Source organism: Manis pentadactyla, chromosome 5 (genome assembly GCF_030020395.1).
Source record: "Manis pentadactyla isolate mManPen7 chromosome 5, mManPen7.hap1, whole genome shotgun sequence".
NCBI classification, from domain to species: Eukaryota; Metazoa; Chordata; class Mammalia; order Pholidota; family Manidae; genus Manis; species Manis pentadactyla.
In genome coordinates, this window is record NC_080023.1 from 62002134 (window position 1) to 62026903 (window position 24770).

The following is a 24770-nucleotide window of genomic DNA, read 5'->3' on the forward strand; positions in this document are numbered from 1 at the left end:
TTTTTAGATAGTTGTCTAATTCTCCCAACTATAACCCAGTGATGGTTATATGCTTTGTGTGGTGTTTCACCCAAGCTTTGTAGATGGATCATTTCTGAGCTTTCTATTCAATCCCGTGAATCGTGTCTGTTTATGAGCTAGTATCAGCTCCTTGCCCTTTTTCGTATTTTTACAGTTTCCATAGTTATTCGTGTTTTTTATTCCCTTACGAACTTGAGAACCAGGCTGTTTAGCTCCAGGGGTGGTGGCAAGGGGGGAGAAAAAAACCTGCTGGTATTTTTATTTGGATCACATAAACTTTATGAATTGATATAGAATTAATATCTTAATTTTGAGCTTTTCTAAGAACCTGGTGTCTTCCTATTGATTTATGTCTACTACTGTGCTCTTCAAGAGTGTTTTTAAATCATCCTTATATGGATTTTGTAGTGTTGATTATGCTCATTCCTGAGATGTTTATCTACTTTTGTTGCTATAGTAAATGGGGGTGCTCCATTCTATCTTTCAACTGGTTCTGCTAATTATGTTTGACTTTGCTGTTCTTATTCTTCAGTTAGACACCAAAAGGCATACTTCTAGAAGGTTTAAATTTGAATTTAATTTCATTTTTGTTTACTCAAACATCAGCCAGTGATTTGGTAGGATGCCCTTGTATGTGCAATGTAGGTATATTTCGTATGCGCAAATGATATGCCACGTAATAATAAATTTTGTATATATAACCAGAGGACATCAGTGAAACATTTGCATTTTTTGAGTAAGTGCAAGTTCTCTACAGCACATAACTGTATATTTTTTAACCTACAATTTACTTGGGTAACATGAAGCCTGTGAATACAGCAATGACATAGTGGCAAGGAAAAAATAAAAAAATACATCATGTAAAACTAAATTTATGCTAATTAATGTTTACTTGGCAAATCATTTGAAGCAGTCCAATTGGAATTTGTTTAATTAAATCTTAAATATAATATACTTAGAAATAGGTTATGGAAAGGCCAATGTATTGACATCAAGTTTCATGAAATTAGAATTATCTGGGTGGTTTTTCAAAACAATGATGTTTAAGTCCATTCCTTGTCTAGATCTTTGAGTAATTATATTTTGGGTATTTTCTGAAATTACATCCAAAATGATAATTACTGTGCTAATTTCCATTTCATTTCAAACAGATTTTGTTTTTCTTAAATAAAAAATACAGGTTATGTAATGTAACATGGGCGGTGGCAGTATTATAAGCTAAGAGAATATTCCACATAAAAGGTATAAATGCGTTGTATTAAAATTTAGAAAATGTAATTTTGATGGACATGCTAATTTTCTATATTGTGTAACTATACTTGGCAGTAATATATAGTGGTTTCGGACTCTTACCTAATTTAAATAAATACTTTTCTCTCATTATGTTTGTGATTTTTTCATTATGTGGCATATTGTCAGTGAGTCTGTAACATGGTTTATTTATTTTCTAATTAGAAAGTATATCTCCTAATGGAATTTAAGTAGTTCTGGAGATTATTTCTTTGTATTTTTCTCAGTGTTTTTTGAAGGAGGTAGAATTTGTCCTTTTGTAAGAAACTTACTTTTAAAATTCCGATTGAAACATTGTACATTTCTTCCTTAGAAGACCAGGTTTTTCCATTAATAGTATGTTAGATAACCCAGTATAGTCTTACAGACATGAATCAATTCTAATTTCTGCTCTAAGTTCACTTAGGAAAATACAGCCCATACAGGGCACAAGAATTCATTCTCTCTTTCAATTTTTAAAATCTGGATTCCAGACAAATCTTTTATAAGATGTTAAATATCTCTTTATGCAAATGGGAACAATCTTAGGGCAACTTTAAGTAAGAAAAAAAAATAAAATGGAATTTCTGCCAACTTATCTTTGCAGGGAAGCAAAATACAGACAAGAGTTGGATTACTAATGTTGCTTTGTACCTGGCTAAGCAACTGTCCCATTGCAGTAACGCATTTTCTTCATAATTCAGCCAATGTTCCATTTGTATCCTTTATGTTTTAGTGAGGTAATGTATCTTTTATCTTTTTTATTTCTTCTCAATTAAAGGTAGCTCTATGCCACAAATATTTGAATTTTCTTGATCTGTGTTACCACCTTATTATAAACTGTTAAGGTTGTAATGATGCTTGCTTAAGCTGTGTGTGTTGTGTGTATGTGTGTGTATACCATTGTTTTATGCTTATGTTGACTATATATTATAGAATTTCTTGTAGAAACTCTTACATGAAATACATATCGAATTCAGATTGTAAAATAAAATTCTGTAGTAATTATGAACCATTATTCTCCTTAACAAAGATTTCAGCTTACAGGACAAATTGCAGAAAATCTTGGAGAGGAGGAGCAGTTGGTCCAAGGCTTATGTGCCCTTCTGTTGGGCATTTCAATTTACTTCAATGATAACTCACTTGAGAACTACAAGAAGTAAGGGAAAAAATAATTTGCTAATATCCTCAAGAGATAATAAATTTTTCTGCCAAAATACAGTGTAGAGTAAGCATTTATATTTTGCTCTGACATTTTGTTTTTAAGCATCTCAATATGCTTATTATCTCTGTAGAGAGAAACTAAAACAACTAATAGAGAAGAGGATTGGCAAAGAGAATTTCATAGAGAAACTAGGATATATTAGCAAACATGAGTTGTACTCCAGAGCATCACAGAAACCCCAGCCAAATTTTCCCAGTCCCGAATACGTGATATTTGATCATGAGTTTACGAAGCTAGTAAAAGAACTTGAAGGTAAGACAATAAAATGTATATTGAAATGCATTAGAAAGTACCTATGATTTTATATATATATATGTATATGTATGATATAATGTAATATAATAAATATACTCTATAATGTGCCGAATAAGCCTAAAGCAAGGTTTGTTCCTAGCTCTTGGTCTGTACCCTACTGAAGGACTCTTGGCATTCAGTAAGTTTGGGAAGATTCTGTCTTAACTGTCATACAGTTAGGCCATATGTTTTTACTGGTTAAGCCGTAATAATAAAGTAGTAGTCTAAATGTTTAAAGTAAACTTTAATAAGCTTTCTTTTATAGGTGTGATAACTAAGGCTATTTATAAGTCCAGTGAAGAAGATAAAAAAGAAGAAGAGGTGAAGAAGACATTAGAACAGCATGACAGTATTGTGACTCACTACAAAAATATGATTCGGGAGCAAGTATGTACTGATAATTGTATACCATCTCTGATATGGTACTTTTCTGCTTTAGGGAAAATGTTTCCTGGCACTTCAAACACAAAAGGAAACAAAGTAAAACTCATTTTCCTAAAAGTAAAAGCATCTGAGCATTCACCATACTGAGAGCTTAATATATGCCAGGCATTGTACAGGACGTTGTGGGTAAAGACATGAATCAGACATGTTCCCGTATCATAGTCTCATGGGGAGAGAAACCTATAAATCGATGATTGAGCCATACAGAGTATAACATACTAAGTCTAATGATAGAGATGGCAGCACTGAGAGGCACCTGGAGCAGGGGCTTGGAGAAAACAGAAACTGAGTCTTAAAAGGTACTGGTCCCCTCCCTGCCTCTAAACCGCAGACAAGGGAGGAGACTGCCATGAGTTGTTGAAGACCTGAAAGGACCAGCCAGGGTGCTCAAGGTGTAACAGCTCAAGAGCAATGCTGAGAAGGCATTTCTCATATTTATTGAATAAATGAACTTAAAATGAACTCAAACATCATTATCCAGCCTTGAGTCTAGCCCAAGGACCCGACGCTTCTTAAGGATACCAAACTGTGTGAAGGTGGCTCCGAGCCATGAGAACTGCTTTAGTTCTCATCACTCAGTCTGTGATTACACATCAACAGAGTGTGTGGGAAAAACAATCAAGTCATGTTTGCTTATACATTTGATTTCACCTTACTTGAATTATGTAACCCTTTCAATCCCACAAAAGAATAACTGTGAGTAAGTCAGATAAAAGGAAACATAGGGAAGAGAGGTAGGAGGTATTCTGGCATGTACATAGAACACTGGCTGAACAAAGGAAAATTTGGAAAGCCAAGGCTAAAGGGAGGGGCCTTAAGAAGGAGGTGGTTGTGGTGGGCTAGGGGAGAAAGTTGGGGCACTGATCCTGACGATGATGACAACTGTTTTTTATTTATTTCATCCCTAAGGGCTCACTAAGCACATTTTAAATATTATCTCGTTTAATTTTCACAACATCCCTACAATGTAGTTCAGATCTTCAGTTTAGAATGAATGAAGAATCTGAGATCTTGAGAATTTCAACTTGCGCAGGGTCTATTTGTGAAGCAGAACTCAAATACATGTGTGTTACTGAGACTCTGCAGTTGCATACTGTGCAATGTAGAGGAGACAGACCTGGGAACCTGGAAACCAAAGAGGATAAAACTGGCAGGACTTGGTAGTAATAGGATGCAGGTGTGAGAGAACAGAAGGGTTCAAATATATTCCTTAGATACCTGTTTTGCACAACTGAATAGATGATATGGAGTTAGATAGAACAAGAGAGGGAACTGATTTATTAGAGTGGATAATTATAAGTTGAAACATGTATTTTCAAAATCATCAATTGACATTTTCTTTGCAGGACACCAGTAAACCCCATACTAGCATTTGTTGAGTACCATAAACCCTCTATTGCATTCCTTCAAAATGTGTTTCTTGTTGTTTGTTTTTTTTACCTTTAATTTCTCATTGAGATATATACCTTCCTTAGAATATTAGAAAGTGCTTCAGTATTATCGGGAAAATTAGATTATTAGTGTTTTAAAATTTTCAGTGTCATAAAAACAGTATACTGGTGGCAGGCCAAGTGGGGCAGATTGCACCACCTATGCACCGCCTTCTATCCCCTGCTGGGTGTACACAGGTTGAAGCAGGTGTAAGAGCTCCAGGAGAGCCCCCTAAATGAGAACTTCCTGTGTGTTCTTTTCCTTTTTTTTTTTTTGATACCGTTAATGTACAATTACTTGAACAACATTATGATTACTAGACTCCCCCTATTATCAAGTCCCCCCCACATACCCCATTACAGTCACTGTCCCATCAGCATACTAAGATGCTATAGAATCATTTCATTACTTGTCTTCTCTGTATATACTGCCTTTTCTGTGTCCTCCCCCACTACATTATGTGTGCTAATCGTAGTGCCCTGTTTTCCTCCTTATCCCTCCCTTCCCACCCATCCTCCCCAGTCCCTTTCCTTTTGGTAACTGTCACTCCATTCTTGGATTCTGTGAGTCTGTGGCTGTTTTGTTCCTTCAGTTTTTTCTTTGTTCTTATACTCCACAGATGAGTGAAATCATTTGGTATTTCTCTTTCTCCGTCTGGCTTATTTCACTGAGCATAAAACCCTCTAGCTCCATCCATGTTGTTGCAAATGGTAGGATTTGTTTTCTTCTTATGGCTGAATAATATTCCATTGTGTATATGTACCACATCTTCTTTATCCATTCATCTACTGATGGACACTTAGGTTGCTTCCATTTCTTGGCTATTGTAAATAGTGCTGTGATAAACATAGGGGTGCATATGTCTTTTTCAAACTGGGCTGCTGCACTCTTAGGGTAAATTCCTAGAAGTGGGATTCCTGGGTAAAACGGTATTTCTATTTTCAGATTTTTGAGGAACCCCCATACTGCTTTCCACAATAGTTGAACTAGTTTACATTGCCAGCAGCAGTGTAGAAGGGTTCCCCTTTCTCCACATCCTCGTCAACATTTGTTGTTGTTTGTCCTTTGGACGTTGGCCATCCTAACTGGTGTGAGGTGATATCTCATTGTGGTTTTAAATTTGCATTACTCTGATGACTAGCGATGTGGAGCATCTTTTCATGTGCCCGTTGACCATCTGAATTTCTTCTTTGAAGAAGTGTCTGTTCAGCTCCTCTGCCCATTTTTTAATTGGCTTATTTGCTTTTTGTTTGTTGAGGTGTGTGAGCTCTTTATATAATATGGATGTCAACCCCTTATCAGATATGTCATTTATGAATATATTCTCCCATACTGTAGGATGTCTTTTTGTTCTACTGATGGTATCCTTTGCTGTACAGAAGCTTTTCAGTTTGATATAGTCCCACTTTTGGTTTTGTTTCTCTTACCTGGGGAGATACGTTCATGAAGAAGTTGCTCATGTTTATGTCTGAGAGATTTTTGCCTATGTTTTTCTCTAAGAGTTTTATGGTTTCATGGCTTACATTCAGGTCTTTGATCCATTTTGAGTTTACTTTTGTTTATGGGGTTAGACAATAATCCAGTTTCATTCTCTTACATGTAGCTGTCCAGTTTTGCCAACACCAGCTGTTGAAGAGGCTGTCATTTCCCCATTGTATATCCATGGCTCCTTTATTGTATATTAATTGACCGTATATGCTTGGGTTTATATCTGAGCTCTCTAGTCTGTTCCATTGGTGTATGGGTCTCTTCTTGTGCCAGTACCAAATTGTCTTGATTACTGTGGTTTTGTAGTAGAGCTTGAAGTCAGGGAGCATAATTCCTCTTGCTGTATTCTTCATTCTTAGGATTGCTTTGGCTATTGGGAGTCTTTGTCATTCCATATGAATTTCAGAACTAGTTGTTCTAGTTCATTGAAGAATGCTGTAGGTATTTTGATAAGGATTGCACGGAATCTGTAGATTGCTTTAGGCAGGATGGCCATTTTGACAATATTAATTCTCCCTAGCAAAGAGCATGGGATGAATTTCCATTTATTAGTGTCCTCTTTAATTTCTCTTAAGAGTGTCTTGCAGTTTTCAGGGTATAGGTCTTTCACATCCTTGGTTAGGTTTATTCTTAGATATTTTATTCTTTTTGATGAAATTGTGAATGGAATTGTTTTCCTAATTTCTCTTCCCCCTAGTTCATTATTAGTGTACAGGAATGCAACCAATTCCTGTGTATTAATTTTGTATCACACAACTTTGCTGAATTCAGATATTAAACCTAGTAGTAGTTTTGGGGTGGATTGTTTAGTTTTTTTTAATGTACAATATCATGTCATCTGCAAACAGGGACAGTTTGACTTCTTCCTTGCCTATCTGGATGCATTTTATTTCTTTGTGTTGTCTGATTGCCGTGGCTAAGACCTCCAGAACTATGTTGATTAAAAGTGGGGAGAGTGGGCATCCTTATCTTGTTCCTGATCTTAAAGGAAAAGCTTTCAGCTTCTCTCTGTTAAGCATAATGTTGGCTGTGGGTTTGTCATATATGGCCCTTATTATGTTGAGGTATTTGCCTTCTATACCCATTTTGTTGAGAGTTTTTATCATGAATGAATGTTGAATTTTGTCAAATTCTTTTTCAGCATCTATGGAAATTATCATGTGGTTTTGTCCTTCTTGTTGATGTAATGGATGATGTTGATGGATTTTTGAATGTTGTACCATCTTTGCATCCCTGGTATGAATCCCACTTGATCATGACAGATGATCTTTTTGTTGTATTTTTGAATTTGGTTTCCTAATATTTTGTTGAGTATTTTTGCATCTATGTTCATCAGTGATATTGGTCTGTAATTTTCTTTTTTTGTGGTATCTTTACCTTGTTTTGGTATTAGAGTGATGTTGGCCTCATAGAATGAGTTTGGGTGTATTCTTTCCTCTTCTACTTTCTGGAAAACTTTAAGGTGGATGGGTATTAGGTCTTCACTTAATGTTTGATAAAATTCAGCAGTGAAACCATCTGGTCCAGGTGTTTTGTTCTTAGGTAGTTTTTTGATTACCAGTTCAATTTCTTTGCTGGTAATTGGTCTATTCAGATTTTCTGTTTCTTCCTGGGTCAGCCTTGGAAGGTTGTATTTTTCTAGAAAGTTTTCCATCTCTTCTAGGTCATCCAGTTTGTTACCATACAATTTTTCATAGTATTCTCTCATAATTCTTTGTATTTCTGTGGTTTTCGTAGTGACTTTTCCTTTTTCATTTCTGATTCTGTTTATGTGCATAGACTCTTTTTTTCTTGATAAGTCTCTCTAGGGGTTTATCTATTTTGTTTATTTTCTGGAAGAACCAGCTCCTGCCCTCATTGATTCTTTCTGTTGTTTTATTCTTCTCAAAAGTTTTATTTATTTCTGCTTTAATCTTTATTATGTCCCTCCTTCTACTGACTTTGGGCCCCATTTGTTCTTCCTTTTCTAGTTTCATTAATTGTGAGTTTAGACTGTTCATTCGGAATTGTTCTTTTTTCCTGAGGTAGGCCTGTATTGCAATATATTTCCCTCTTAGCACAGCCTTGGCTGCGTCCCACAGTTTTTGTGTTGTTGAATTGTTGTCATTTATCTCCATATATTGCTTGATCTCTGTTTTTATTTGGTCATTGATCCACTGATTATTTAGGAGCATGTTATTAAGCCTCCATGTGTTTGTGGGCTTCTTCATTTTCTTTGTGTAATTTATTTCTGGTTTCAAACCTTTGTGATCTGAGAAGCTGGTTGGTACAATTTCAGTCTTTTGGAATTTACTGACGTTCTTTTTGTGGCCTAGTATATGATCTGTTCTTGCAAATGTTCTATGTGCACTTGAGAAGAATGTGTATCCTGTTGCTTTTGGATGTAGTGTTCTGTAGATGTCCGTTAGGTCCGTCTGTTCTAATATGTTGTTCAGTGCCTCTGTCTCTTTACTTATTTTCTGTCTGGTTGATCTGTCCTTTGGAGTGAGTGGTATGTTGAAGTCTCCTAAAATGAATGCATTGCATTCTATTTCCCCTTTAATTCTGTTAGTATTTGTTTCACATATGTAGGTGCTCCTGTGTTGGATGCATAGATATTTATAATGGTTGTATCCTCTTGTTGGACTGAACCCTTTATCATTATGTAATGTCCTTTGTCTCTTGTTATTTTCTATGTTTTAAAGTCTATTTTGTCTGATACAAGTACTGCAAGTCCTGCTTTATTCTCCCTGTTAGTTGCATGAAGTATCTTTTTCCATGCCTTTACTTTCAGTCTTTGTATCTCTTTGGGTTTGAAGTGAGTCTCTTGTAGGCAGCAAATAGACGGTTCTTGTGTTTTTTATCCATTCAGTGACTCTGTGTCTTTTGATTGGTGCATTCAGACCATTTACATTTAGGGTGATTATCAATAGGTATGTACTTATTGCCATTGCAGGCTTTGGATTCATAGTTACCAAATGTTCAAGGGTAATTCCCTTAATATCTAACAGTCTAATTTAACTCACTTGTGTGCTATTACAAACAGAACCTAAAGGTTCTTTTTTTTTTCTTCCTCCTCCATTGTTTGTATGTTACAAATCATATTCTATGCTCTTTGTCTATCCCTTGGGTGACATCTGTTTAGCCTTAGGAATACTTCCATCTACAGGAGTCCTCCAAAATGCACTGTAGAGGTGGTTTGTGGGAGGTAAGTTCTCTCAACTTTTTCTTATCTGAAAATTGTTTAATATCTCCTTCAAATTTAAAGGATAACCTTCCCGGGTATAGTATTCTTTGTTTAAGGCCCTTCTGCTTCATTGCATTAAATATATCATGCCCACTCCCTTCTGTCCAGTAAGGTTTCTGTTGAGAAGTCTGATGATAGCCTGATGGGTTTTCCTTTGTAAGTGATCTTTTCTCTCCCTGTAGCTGCTTTTAAATGTCTGTCTTTATCTTTGATCTTTGCCATTTTAATTATTATATGTCTTGATGTTGTCTTTCTTGGGTCCCTTGTATTGGGAAATCTGTGCACCTCCATGGCTTGAGAGACTATCTCCACCCCCGGATTGGGGAAGTTTTCAGCAATTACCTTCTCAATGACACTTTCTATCCCTTTTTCTCTCTTCTTCTTCTTCTGGTACCCCTATAATATGAATATTATTCCATTTGGATTGGTCACACAGTTCTCTCGATATTCTTTCATTCTTAAGAGATTCTTTTTTCTCTCTGTGCCTCAGCTTCTTTGTATTCGTCTTCTCTAATTTCTGTTCCATTTACCGTCTCTTCTACTACATCTAATCTGCTTTTAAATCCCTCCATTATATGTTTCATTTCAGATATGGAGTTTCTTAATGATTGAATCTCCAACTTAAATTCTTTCCTGAGTTCTTGAATATTTTTCTATACCTCCATAAGCATGTTTATGATTTTTATTTTCAGCTCTCTTTTAGGCAGATTGGTGAGTTCAGTTTCGTTTGAACCTTTTTCTGGGGTTTGTGAGATTTTGGTCTGAACCATGTTCTTTTGACATTTCATATTTCTGTGTGGTGACCACTAGTGCCCAGAAGCTCCAGTCTCTGGAGCTGCTCAGCCCCTAGAGTGAGGTTGGTGGTCATAGGGGAGCGGAGCTGGTGTCTGGGGGGAGGAAAGATCTGTTTCCTGATTCCTGTCTGCAGTGCCTGTCTCCAGTGTCAGAGCCAGTGGACCGAGCACACAGGTGTAAGCCTCTGTGCTTTGCATCTCCAGCTGTTGTAGACGGGGCCTCCCTGTGGCTGGCCCAATGCCAGTACAATGACTGCTGGTTTGCAAACCGGTACCAACAGGCTAGGAGGGAGGTGCAGCAGGCTGCATGTCACTGTTGGGGGCCTTGGAGCTGAGTAGGCAGCCAGGGGGATGGGGCGCCTGAAGTTTCTCAAAGTTCCCAACCAGCTGGGCAGAAGGCGCGCAGACAACTTTGTCCTGCTCTCCCTTCCCACGCATAGCAAGCTCTGTGCAAACCCACCCCTTCAGCAGCCCTCTTTCTGCTAGGAAGCCTCTCAGACCACCTGCCTTTCTCTTGTCCCAGAGCACTAGATGTGGATCCCCTCCTCCACAAATGGCTGGAATCTTAGTCTCTCAAGCACTCCACCTGTCCCAGCTCCCCAACGTCCAGCCTACCACAGGTGTTCAGCAGTTCTAGGCTTCCATCCCTTCCCTCGCTCCTTTTCTCTTCCGCCCGCCCGTGAGCTGGGTTGGGGGAAGTGCTGGGGTCCCGCCAGATCAAGGCTTTTGTACGTTACCCTGTTTCATGAGGTCTGCTCTGTTCGCGAGGTCTGTATGCAGTCTTGTTCAGCCTTCTTTCTTGTTGCTGTTTTAGGGTTAGTTGTATCAGTTAACTACATTTTTATACTATTTGTGGTTTTGGGAGGAGTTCTCCGTCTCACCTCTTATGCTGCCATCTTGAATCCTCCTGTGTGTTCTTTTCTTACCCACAGTCTATTTTGGTGAGATTGAAATTCTAGAAGTACAAGTATAGTGGCATATTTAGCATTCAGTATGAGCTTTTAATTCTATAAGCAAATGTGGAAATTAGAAGCATCTGAATGATTCAGATTTGAATCACTAAAGTGTCCGTGGTTAAAAGGTTTTTCATCTATATCTTGTACAAATATGGAGTCATTTTCAGGTAGTAAAATGTAGTATCTTTAGAGCAATGGAAAATACTTTTTTTTTAACTGAAGTATCATTGATACACAATCTTATATTGGTTTCAAGTCTATAACACAGTGGTTCAACAGTTACCCACATTATTAAATCCTCACCCCCACTAGTGAGTGCAGTTACTACCTGTCAACATAGCAAGCTGTTACAGAATCATTGACTATATTCTCCATGCTGTACTACTTATCCCTGTGATGTGCTTAAATTATGATTGAATTTTTGTGCCCCTTTATCCCCCTCACCCTTCCCACCCATCCTCCCCAACCCCTCCCCCTTGGTAACCACCAGTCACTTCTCAGTGTCTGTAAGTTGACTGCTGAAAATAAATACTTGAATGTGATGTTACAGCCTACCCTTGAGGCTGATAAATATAGTTGATTTGGAAGAAGAAAAGAGTGATTTGACACAATTATAATAATGACTTCTTTAAAAAAGTTAATTTTAACCATTGCAAGTGCCATTTAACAATTAGGCAACAAGCTTAGAGAGCTATAAAATGTTTATGTATATATAAACTTTGAATGATATTTGAGAATCTTTCCTAAGGAAATTCTTCAAAATTCAGGAAAACAATTATATGGACTAACATAGTTATTGTAATAATATTTATGACTTAAGAGAAATGGAAAGCTGCCTCAGGGCTGCTTTTAAATATAAATTATATTGCATCTACTGATACAGATATTAAGTGAGCATTAAAAAATTATGATTGTGAAAACTGTTTAGCAATATGGAAAAATTATGATGAATAGTAAGTAAATTAAAGATTACAGAGTGATACATGTACTGATATGACAAGTTTGAAAAACCTGAATTGGAAAAAAAATTAGAAGAAATAAAGAAATGGATTTTGTTCCAACTAATTATATTGGGTTGGTTAAGAGTTGGAAGCTTTTTTTCGGTCTTATAAATGTGCTCTCCTGTGATTGTCTTTTAATGTTAAAAAGTAATATAGATACACATAATATAATGTTTCCTAAATAGTTTGATATTAATTTTTTAAAGTGTTTAATGGACCGTAAACTGGAGTTTTAAGAATTGATTCCCCTTGCCAGCAACTGCAGTGAGATCACAGCCTGTGTCCTAGTGCTTAATAATGGGGCCTTACTTGGAATCTTGCAGTTCTGTGTGATAACTGACCTTGGTGCACACATTAATGTATTACTGCTTAATTGTTGAATGATTTGAGAAGTGTTAAGTGGTTTAACAACCTGACCCAAAATAATCTCTAATTTTTAACTTGCTCATCTTCTTAATACTAGTTAGTATGAATTTGAAACAACTTGAATTGGTTTTTTTTCATAGGATCTGCAGCTTGAGGAATTAAAGCAGCAGGTTTCTACATTAAAATGTCAAAACGAACAGCTCCAGACAGCAGTCACACAGCAAGCATCTCAGATTCAGCAGCACAAAGATCAGTATAATCTTCTTAAAGTACAACTAGGTAAGTGTAGCTAGCCATCCCTGTGGTGGTGTCACCAAGAGCTGGACATAGTCAACCAAATTATCTTTATGGAACAGCCTTTCTCTAACCTTAATCACTGTGACAAACTTGTAAATCAGAGTTTGAAGCCTAAGCTCCTTCTACCTGTTTGATTATCTGATCCATTGGTTCTCAGTCTTGACTGTATATTAGAATCTCCTGAGTCTTTTTTTTTTTTTAATACTAACACTGAGACCCTACTAGGAATTTCTTATTTAATTAGTTGGGGTTGGGTCCAGGCATCAGTAATTATTACAAGCATCCCAGTTGAGAATGACTGATCTAACCTTTCCATTTCCTAATCTGCAAAATAGAGCTGCTTATAGCATCAGTGTCAATTGAGAATTAAATAATATACATAAAATTCTACCTCAGTGTCTGGCATATGGTATAAGAGTTCAGTGCTTATAAATAGTATCATCCTATTGTGCTTATAATTAGAATGCTAGCTACTTAGAAATATAGTTTATTTTATTTACATGAAGGTTACTAAAATTTTCCAGAAAAAAAAATCTTATTTCCTTTATTAATGAGAATAATTTATCAGTTATTTTAGTCCATACAGTAGCTATTCCTTTATGAAGATTTTCAAAAGGATTTTATTTTCTCTTGTATTAATTGACAGAATTAATTCTTACTCTTAGATCAGCAAACCACGCAGTTTAGTTTTAATAAGACTATGCTGTGTTCTTTACAGGAACCCTGAATATCAGGGTTCACTATTTTTATCAATACACCATTGTGCAAAAATAGAATACGCACACAAAAGTGCTGACAAAGTAGTTGAATTAGGGAAGTAGATACTCATTTTCATATTTAAATCTTCTAATTCAAAATTGAAAAACTTAAGTTTCATGCTAGCTTTTCAAATTGTATGCCTGTTTAATAGGAAAAGATAGTCAGCATCAAGGTTCTTACAGTGATGGAGCTCAGATGAATGGCATTCAGTCAGAAACAACTGGTAGGTTGCGAGAAGAGATAGAAGAATTAAAACGTAACCAGGAACTTTTACAAAGCCAACTGACTGAAAAAGACTCTTTGATTGAAAATTTGGTAAGTAACAGTTAAAAATTTTTAAATAAGATGTCAGTAGTAATTCTCATTATCCTTCTTGTTTCTCGATCCCTTAAGCTGAAGTATAATATTAAGGTTTTGGAATATAGCTTTGGTGTCAGACTGTCTAAAGCTTCAGTGCTTCCTAGCCACTTGAATTTAAATAATTTAACCTCTTTAAACTTGTTTCCTGATCTTTAAAATGGTGGTGGTAATATCTATTTCATTGTGAGAATTAAATGAAATCTCTCTATAAAGCTTTAATCACATGGAAATCACTCAGTACGTACTTGCTTTTATGCTTTTTTTCCATATGTCCTCAGGTATATGCTTAGATTTAATAAATTACTTGGTGTAAGTACAAATTTGTTAGCTATGGAAAAGTTGTAGACAGTATACACTATATTGGAATTTTATTTTGAGTATAGAAATTTTAATGTTCATGTAAAATATTTTGGTAGACATCTATAAGACATAGCTTATATGTGTACAGTTGTGTTTTGTTTCTTCCTGTCTCTTTAGAGTTAATTTATTTCATAGTTTATATCTGTGCTCTTTGTAGAAATCTTCCCAAACATCATCTGGCACGAATGAACAGTCATCAGCGACAGCTTTAGCTAAAGATTCTGAACAAATTGCAGAATTAAAACAGGTAATTTTCCAGCTGATCCAAGTTCTATTTTGTGTTGTTTAAATTAATAGAGTTAAGCCCTGCATTTTCATTAATCTAGAATGACTTTATTAGGTATAACCAAAATTTGATAACAAAGACAGCCATTTGAAAATCCAGAAGCTATTTTAATTATATGGTAATGGTATTTTGCTTTTCATTGCATTTTTTACTTTTCGGTGGTGTTCTTTTTACAGATCTCAGCATCTCACTCAGATTATTTGTAGATTATTAGCAAACTAATAATTAAGGAAAATTTAAATATCTTTACAAGCTGCAAATACAAACCTATAAAATCTTATGCCTAATTTTCATATACTTACCGTGATAATTACTTGAGTAAGTGTAGTGGGTAGGTGATAACTCATTGAAAGTTTGGTAAGTAACAGTAAAACATTTTTAAATAAGAGGTCAGTAGTAATTCTCATTATCCTGCCTGTTTCTCATTGTGGTTTTAATATTAATTTCCTTGATGATTAGTGGTTGAGCATCTTTTCATGTACCTGTTGGTATATGAAAGTATATCTTCTTTGGAAAAAATGTCTATTCAGGTCTTCTGTCCATTTTAAATCAGATTGTTGATTTGCTTAAACCATTCTTTCCAAAAAAATGTTGGTTTTTAGAATTGGAAAAGGGAAAAAAAGAAGAAAAGCTTGTATATTTCAGTTAGATGACTCCAGCTAAAAAGCAAAGTAAACTTTTCCTGCTATAGTAATTTATGATATCTAGAAAAGCAAATTATACTTTTTCCTACTTGGTTAATATATTTATAAATTCCTGTTAAACTAGGTAGTACAGACTTATCTATCTTTCCAATGAGAATAAATGCATTTGTTTAAGTAAAAGGACAGGAAAAAGAGAAAGGAACTACTTACATATAGAGTTAAATAACATAGTAATTTGAAGGAAAGCCTAGAAAAATATCAAGTTGCTCATTAGTATATTATCCCTAAATAGGTTGGGTTTTTTCCTTTTTCATTCTTTCTTTCCTTCTTTTCTTTTTTCTTCTGTCATTGCCTCCTTCCTTTCTATTAAAAGGAACATATGTTTTAGAAGAAGAAAGAAAGAAGGGAACAGTCTAACCAACCTAGGACTGACTTCCCTCTCCCCCTACTACTCACTCACCTGTCTCTAACCCACTGACATAGCTGATCTGAGAAAGCAAGGACTGTACACAGGGGAACCATGTCTTTTGATAATGTCTGTGTACTCCAGAGTAGATTCTACAATCAAACATTTTTTTAAAAAATCATTTATCATCCAGGATTTACAATTCTACAACATGTGTCCACAGCGTTTTGTTCTTCTGAGGAAAATTAATATTCAGCTTTGATTTTATTAAGTTCTACCTACACTAGAACTATATTAAAATTAAACAGTTAAGTTATTAATATATAACCTTAGTTTATAAATCCCAAGTAAAAATTTTTACTGTGTCTCACAGTGAAACTTTAGATATTTTCATAGAAAACCTTTGGATTTTTACTTTCTATAGTTTATTTTCTTTTTGAATTTTAGGTTGTTAAAAAGGTATGTTTTAAAATGACAGCTTTGTTTTTTATAATATATATAATAATATATATTAGTAATATAGTATTATATATTATATAGTAATATATAGTAATATAGTATTATATACTATATAGTAATATATAAAAAGAAACCCAAAATTGCTCATAATCTCAGTGTTTACTTAACTCATTGTGATAAAAAAAAAATCAAAGAAAAGCCACATATGTACATGACAGAAAATTTAAGAGAACAAAAGAGGTTTTCACATGACAGTATCCCATCACTTACCCAGTGTCTCCAGACATTGCCGTATACTGTGGGGACGATTGCCACAGATTGAGAGCCTCTGTTATAGTTGCTTTTCTTTTCCTGTACTTTTATGGTGGTAGAAGGCAAGTAGGTTGGAAATTTCAACATTAATAATGAACTTTCAATTAATCCCCCCATTTTCATTACAGTACTACTGCTTTCATGTATGCTTGGTGGTCCCTAGTCTAAAAATACCCAGTGTTGCCCTTTCCAAATTGATAAACCCCTAGGCTTTGGCCAGTAGAAGAGTTCATTGCCTGATGCATGAGATTGGGGCAGGGATCTGGTGGTCTGTTCCTAAGCTGACTTTAAACTAGCCCTGGGGTTTTTTACCCAGTTTTTACCCACACTTCCAGAGATAACTGGTGGTACCAGTTCTAAGCCTTTGGATAGTCACACAATGCAAGTCCAGTCGCAGCTTGGCTTTCAGCCAAGGTCAGCTTAGGTTTCAGCCTTCTTAGGTGCCAAAGCGGTTACCATTGTCATTTGCTTTCTGACATTCCCCAGTTTTATTGCTCTTTTCTTTTTGTCCTTGTGGGTTTCTCTCTTCCTCCCCACTTTATGACTTTTCACATGAGCTCTCAGGCAGAAGATAAACATGTTCCAGTGAACATGTTTAATGAACATGTTTCATTCTTTACCTTTGAACCTGAAGTTCAAGAATAATTCTTTAGAGTTAGATTTTAAAACTTAGAAGTTGTAATTTTAGAGAGAAAGGCCAAGAAAGGAAATTATTTTCTTTTTTTTTTTGTAAATAGACATTTCCTGGATGAAATTAATTCTATTTAATGTTACAGCTCAACTGTTTTTGTCTCTTAGGAACTGACAACATTAAAGTCTCAGTTAAACTCACAATCTGTAGAAATCACCAAACTGCAAGCAGAAAATCATGAGCTATTACAGAAAACAGAAGTATTTGTAAGTTAATTTTTTTTTCTCCTGAAAGATAGTAAATAATAGAAGGTTGAGATGTTATTTCTCAGCCAGTGTAGACAACAAGTAAATTTGTCAGATAGCACCTTTAGGTTACTCACTAGCCGAGTTCTAGCTACATTGGCTTCTTGGCCAAGGTAAGAGCCATATTATAGTCACATGCACCAGCTGAGCTTATCACTTACTTCATGGTTCATTTTGTTGGTATTTTCTGTTTCATACCATTCTCTGTCTCCTTCAGTCTAAGCTGGCAGTTTTTCTGTTGAGATTGTTTCAAAAACGTTGTTGGCGACCCATGGCAATTTGTAGAGGTCTGACCCATCTGACAAGAAGGCGCTCCTGGATCCTTCTTCTACAAACTACATCTTTTTTTCCATTTTCTGCTGATATGGTTGATTGGATCCATGAGTCGCCAAGTAATGTCTTCACAAATGGGTGTCCAGTCCTTGATGTTTCACCAGAATGTGCCTTTGCGTTTGTTGTAATAGGAGTATTGCTGAGAATTTTCTAAAATCTTTAGATTCCCTTTAGCTTAACAATTACTACTTAAATTTATCTTTCTTCTCTCACATTTTACTATAAGCAGCAAGGAGAACCAGGCCATCCCCTTAACACTTTGTTTAGAAATTTCCTCAGCTAAATATCCAAGTTCATCACTTACAAGTTTTATTTTACACTAAACACTAAAACACAATTCAGCCACATTTTTTCACTTTATAACAAAGATTACCTTTCTCCCACTTCCCAATAACATATATTCCTCATTTCCATGTGAGACCTCACCAAAACTACCTTTAACATCCATATTTCATCCAACATTCATCATATGTCATTAAACAGATATGTTTTCCCTAAGACTATAGAAGCTTTCATTATAGCTGTCTTCTTTATGAGTCCCACCAGAATTGCCTTTAACATCCTATTTCTACCAACAGACTTTTTAAGACAACATAGGCTTTGTCTGACATGTACCTCCAGACTCTTCCTGCCTCTACCAGTTACAAAGCTCCCTCCACATATTTAGTTATTTGTTATATCAGTGTCCCACTTCTCAGTATTTTGTATAACAAAGGTGGGGAAAGACTGGAAAACTGACTTAAGAGTACTTGCTATAGCACTTCAGAAAATACTTGCATTTCACCAGTTAATGGCATTCAGCTCAGTTTCTCCACCTTCTCTCTCTCGAGATGATAGCGTGGACCTTAATTTACAGGGATTTTAATGAGGAAAAGGCTTCAAAAAATATCCGCTACTTATTAAATGCTACGCTATAGCTATGTTAGTGCTGTCCTGTAGATTACTTGCCTCGTTCTACCTTGAGGTTGCCAAGCCAGCCTTCCCTGTACTCTGATGAGATCTAATGCTGCACCAGTCCTGACTCAGCCTCCTATTCTACTGTAGGGATAGTTCATCTTTCTAGGAAGAACACTTTATATTGCACATAAATACATAAGAAACTGTATTTTCTATTATTGGAAATAAAATATCAAAATAGAAAGAAAATTAATCACCTTAGGACTGCTATTGGTTGTAACTTTAAAGAAACATTTTTTTATTCCAATTTCCATTTTCAGGCAAAGTCAGGTCCTATACCAGGAGAGAGTGAAACTGTAATAGCTGCAAAAACTACTGATGTAGAAGGAAGACTCTTGGCATTATTACAAGAGACTAAAGAATTAAAGGTTAGTTTTTGGTCAGACATTGCATGAAATGAACTCCAGGAAATTTGATTTTATTTCATTTAATTTCTCAATGCCTAGATTTATGAAAAAAGCTAATGGAGTGTAATTTTATTTCACAACATGTCCATTCCTACTTGGTAACTAAAGATGGCACAAATGAAGATTTTTAAACACCATTTCAAGTAACGGCATCAAACATGTAAACGTAAATTTTCATGTTACTGGATGGACATGTGTATATGTGTATGCTTTTATTTTAAACTTCCTATTCTTCCAACCCCCAACCCAAATTCCTCAGATTAGACAAGTATAGTGATTTGTCATAGGAAAAACCTATTTGTTAAAAAAGGAGGTGATACTAATTTTAGATTAATGATTTTTCACCTTTCTTTTCCTAGAATGAAATTAAAGCTCTGTCTGAGGAAAGAACTGCTATTAAAGAGCAGCTGGATTCATCTAACAGTACCATTGCCATTTTACAAAATGAGAAGAACAACCTGGAGGTGGACATTACAGATTCTAAGAAAGAACAAGATGATCTATTAGTGCTGTTGGCTGATCAGGATCAGAAAATATTTTCATTGAAGAATAAACTCAAGGAGCTTGGTCATCCGGTAACGTTGAAATGTTTCCAAAAATGATTTATATTATGATTCTTCTAGTGTACTTTAAAAATTGTACTATAGCATGGAAACATGCCTATGTATCTATGTTGCAGGCACTGATGTGCAGGTACATGGACATGGTATCATCTGTATTGTTCTCACCATGTCCAGTGAACTGACTAAAGATGCAGATTAGGTACAGTTTCAACATTTGTTAAATATTCTGTTTTGGGCTTTGAGCCTAGTAAGTGAATTGATTTGGTTGCTGCTATGGTAATAAGACTCACCATCCAAATGTGCAATTCTCTTCCACCGGCTTTGGTTCAGGTTTGTGTGTAAAGAGGTTTAGGCACCTATATAGAGCAAGTTCATCTGTGTGTCTGCTATAGCTCATCCCATATTAGATATGACAGGAGCCTGAGCATTAAATCTGGGAAATCAGAGGGCATATAATTTGTAATTACTGAAATAAATAATTTATCAACAGAATATATTATCATATGTTGCATGATGAAGTGGACAAATTGTCATAATGGTAAATGTGCATTTTCCCTTTAGGTTGAAGAAGAGGATGAACTTGAGTCTGGAGACCAAGATGATGAGTATGATGAAGATGAAGATGACAGCAAGGACCAGGGTCATATCTAGCTTTGCAATCTCTAGGAGTGATAGAGAATATATTGTTACCTTAAAGATGTTGTCTTAAGACAGTGCTTTGGTTTGCCTCCACAGAAAATAAAGACTTAGAAACCAAGAGGAAAGCATTCACTAATAAGACTATTGATGATGTATTTTTTTAATGATGCCATCCATGTTGAAAATCCTAAAACTCTTAACTTTATGCAGAACAAACATCTTTTGTTGAAATTCATCTGAACTATCCCAAAAGATAATTTTCAAGAGCTTCAGACACCAAAATACATGATTTAAAGTCATGCGGTGGCAGTGCTAATTGGCCTTAGTTCATTGGACATTTACCTAAGTTCTGTATTTGTCTATTATTTTCACTTTTCAGAATTTGTGACTCTAAGTACTAACACATTTGATTTAATGTGTATTGGAATTATTGTTTGTATATTCGGTATTGGAGTTCTTAGCTGATGATTCTTTTTAAAGAAATGGATTTACTTAAAGGCAAGATATCATGGGCTTGAGGATATGTATCATCAGCCCTCTGTCCAAAGTGACTCCTAAGATGAGCAGCACAGGACAGTTTAGAATGAGTGCCTTGACACCTGATAGGGCTGCATTGTGTACCTCAGTGAAGAAACAGAAGGATACTGACACACAGTGATGAAGGCGTTTCTGAGAAACTTTTTCAACAGTATATTACCATGTGGTTGGTTTGGGTATTGTTTCAAGCTAAACATTAAGACAAATTACAAATTAACAACTCAGATTTAGTATTGTTTATCATAAAACATATTATGTTTCTAGTTTTAAAAAGACCCAAACTATGATTTATATAATTTATTGGCATTTTTGCTGGATAGGTGTTAGTCAGATAATAGATTTTTGAAAAAAAAAAATGAAGCAATGTGTCAAAATTTAATGTTTTCACAATAAAAATAGATACTATGTTCATTTAATCCCTGGTCATGGTTCCCTGTTTTTAGATTTTATTCTTAAAAAAGATGGGGCAAGTGGTTAAGGGAGAGTTCTTCTCTTACTAAGAGTATGTTACTATAACTGAATGTTAAAAGCAGTCTTATTATTCAGAATTAATGAATAGGATCCCATAAGAGGAGGGGGCTAATTGAAGCAAAAGCAAGAGGAGGTTGGAGAAGGGTGTGGATGTTTCTGAATTGAACTTTGGAGTTCTTAGCAGTGATACTGTCATTTAAAGAAGTAAGTTTACTTAAAGGCAAGACGGCAAGAGCCGGGGGATGTATTTCATCTGCCCCTGGGCTGGAATACTTTGAGCAGTCCACTAAGGTGCACAGACTTTTGAAAGAAGTATCTTCACATGTCTTGAAAGCGACACGTCTGTGTTACGGAGCATCCAAGAACACCACATCATGTCTCTTCCCCCTCCCACTGCTTCCACCGCAATCCTGAGCTGGCACTTTCCCTCAGAGAACCACACAACTCTTCCAGGACAGCTCAGACTATAATCAAGTCTTCCTAAAGTTGACACCATGTGATGAACAACTGGTTAATGACTACATTTCAGTGTTAACAGGATAAAGAAAAATGGGTCAGGAGTGGAAATAAGGCAATGGAATACCAAAGATCTTCAGGAAGAAACATCTGCAAAAGCAGTGATAGTTTGCCAACCTCTGTCACTCAGTCTGGGCTGGAGTGGAGAAGACAGGAGGAGGCCTCTTAGCAGCACAGTCCAGCCTGCAGCCTAAAGGAATATCTTCCCAACCATAGCCACAGTTTTTTGCCTACTGCAATTTTTGGAAAAATGAAAAATTTTTTAACTAATAAAACACTGCTTCTGGAGCCTCTTAAATTGGTCTCCCTGCCTCTAGTCTGGTGGTTGCCTCTCCTCCCCACACTCCTGCCGTCCTCCATATTTACCATAGTAAGCTTTCTTTCTAAATGCAAATATTAGCAGAAGAGATTGCTGTTGTGTACTGTTTGGAGCCATTAGCTGGGTGAATAAACCATTTCTGCTCTACTACTGTCTAGCTTTATCTCCCATACATGTATATTTTAGACCCATACCAAGATGCTCACTAGTAAAGCTATCCTTTTTCATTCCTCACTTTGTGCTTGCATGTGCTCTTTCCTCCACCCAGTTGTCAGCTCTCTCAATAAAGGCTATTGTCATGTATTGAGAGCTACAACAGTGGAGCAATCATCATAAAGCACAGAATATATTTGTCCTTATGATTTAAAATTGTATTCAAGTGTAGTTTACACCTCTTGCACTTCTGAAAGGAAAGTAAAAGATAAACAACTCTTGTTAAAGGTTATTTTGTATTCTGATAGTGTGCTGATAGAAAATCAAACCTGTAAGTTTCAGAGTTTTGGTGCAGCCCACTAAGGGCCTCATTCTGCTCATCAGAACCAAAAATCTCTGTTACACAAAATTCACCAACCTGTTCAATGAACATAACTGAGTGTATGATGTGCTGAGTGCTGCTGTAGGCACTGAGAAACAGCACTGACTAAGACCAAGGCCTGGTCCCTCCCTATATGACTTACATTGTGGAGGAGGAAACAGTAAACAGGTAAGGACAGTAAACAAGTACATAAGAACATTGCAATTTATTCTGAGTTTGATGGAAGCCAGAGGAGTGATTAGTTCTGATTTCTATTCCACAGATGATGTGCTCTGCTGTGTTGAGGATTGTCTCTGAGGAGGAGGCTAAGAGAAGCCGAAGGACTAGGTGGGAGGCTATTGCCGCCATCTGTGCAAAAGCAGATGTAGTTCAGATTTCACGGTAGGGGTAGAGGGCTCCAAGGTGGTGGGATTTGGCATGTATTGTACAGGTACAGCTTAGAGGACCTGCTGAACTGTGTGGGTCTGGGGAGTGGAGCAGCAAGAAAAGTCCAGAGTAGGTCCTGGAGTAGGGGAAGGGTGGTGGTGCTCAGTCTAAGACAGGAGGAGCAGGTTTTAGAGAGTGCTCTGGAGTTGTGTTTTCAGGCATGCTAAATCTGAGACCCAAGTAGATAAAGTTACACAAGTCTGTATGTTCAGTAGGCAGATGGATATACAAATATGGGGCTCATTAGGACTGGAAAAATAGTGTATAGCCCATCCAGTTGGATAAGTCCTTATAGGGAGTGAGTGTAGAGGGAAGGCAGCAGAGAACAGCCTTTGGGCAATTCAGTCTCAAGTGGTGGGGAAGGAATCTTACTGTAATATTAAATGAACAATAAAATAGTCTTAGCCCAGAGCAAATTTGAGCCTTGGAATTAAGAGGAAAACTGAGAAAGCTATATGATCTTTAAACTGATTTCCTACTGCAATTTTGGAAAATGAAAAAATCTTTTAAAAACTAATGAAACACATTATTCTGATGTAGACTAGTTCCTTTCTAGTGAACCTAATTGAACCTATTTTTTGAGAAATCTGCCTTGCCAACTAAATAGAAGATAAGTATATGAAGAAAATATTTGTGTATAGGGTATCATTTGAAAGGTTTTCTTTAATGCAAGTTATTTTTATAAAATCGCCCCTTTTGTGAGTTAATGACTTTCTCCCAGGCCAGAAACTCAAAAAAGAGAAGTTCTTGTTATTTTCTATGTCTACAACTCAGAAATTTTAGGATTTTCTATAACCTTTCAAAACAAAAATTGAGCCAGGGGGAAAACATTCAGGTGTGACACATAATGTGTCTTAAAATGTGGTTGCCCTTTCTGCAAATTAACTCATTTTGTCTAGACATGAGTTTTTTCCATATCCTATTAGAGTAATGTGACTAGCTGTTTTAGTTTGAAAAGGCTTTACACATTGACCTTGCTACAGTTACATATTATTTCTGATTTTGCTCATTACAACAACATGAGACCACTCTGTAATTGTATCTTTCCACCTATGAGATTGTAAACATAAAAGTTTCTAATACCTGGCACCATAGTCTTTTTCAAACTCTGGCTTTTAATTCTGGATTTATCCAAAATTTGTTATTCTCTAAATCTAATGGAATATCTATAGTGCTAAATCTTGCCATTTTATGGCTCTTTACTTTAAAAGTTCTTTAACCTCTCTGACATTTCATGCTCCTATAGTAAATCCCCTAGTAAAACAGCTTGTTGGCTCCTATCACAGAGAAGGTAAGATGCAACCTTGCTGCTGTAGTGGGTGTGAAGTGGACCTTCTGATTCTTTTTTACCTTAGTGTTCTTGACCCAAAATGAGGTTACATAAATGAATCCTGTAAAATAAAGTAGGCGTTTTTGTAGCAAAAAAGGTTAACATATTTAAAAGTAGCATGAACTGTTTTAAGTATTAGGTTTCTATACTGTGTTACAAATTACCTCAAACTTAGTCCCTTAAAATAGCACACATTTCTTATCTCACATATTTGGGTCAGAAGTCAGACCACAGTTTAGCTAGGTCCTTCTGCTCTTGGTCTGCAGTCAGGGCATCAGCCAGGCTGTATTTTCATCTGCAGGCTGAAGTTAAGGAGAATTGGCTTCATTCAGGTTGGTAGAATTCCTTTCCTTATAGCTGCAGAAGGCTTCAGTTTCCCTTTGGCAGTTGCCTGAAGTCTACC

At 36.0% G+C, this 24770-nt stretch overlaps 1 protein-coding gene across 2 annotated transcripts in view; it reads left to right on the top strand.

The window, feature by feature from the left end:
* Positions 1-22061, top strand: part of USO1 (USO1 vesicle transport factor) — a 106142-nt gene extending 84081 nt beyond the window's left edge. For both annotated transcript variants that reach the window (XM_036927514.2, XM_036927515.2), the window contains 11 exons: positions 1898-2008; positions 2331-2449; positions 2586-2767; positions 3075-3196; positions 12656-12794; positions 13723-13886; positions 14449-14538; positions 17197-17295; positions 18885-18992; positions 19391-19606; positions 20156-22061. In XM_036927514.2, the coding sequence (XP_036783409.2) occupies positions 1898-2008; positions 2331-2449; positions 2586-2767; positions 3075-3196; positions 12656-12794; positions 13723-13886; positions 14449-14538; positions 17197-17295; positions 18885-18992; positions 19391-19606; positions 20156-20245 (1440 nt within the window). In that variant the 3' untranslated portion in view covers positions 20246-22061. The remainder of the gene's footprint in view (positions 1-1897; positions 2009-2330; positions 2450-2585; positions 2768-3074; positions 3197-12655; positions 12795-13722; positions 13887-14448; positions 14539-17196; positions 17296-18884; positions 18993-19390; positions 19607-20155) is intronic.
* Positions 22062-24770: the final 2709 nt, after the last annotated feature.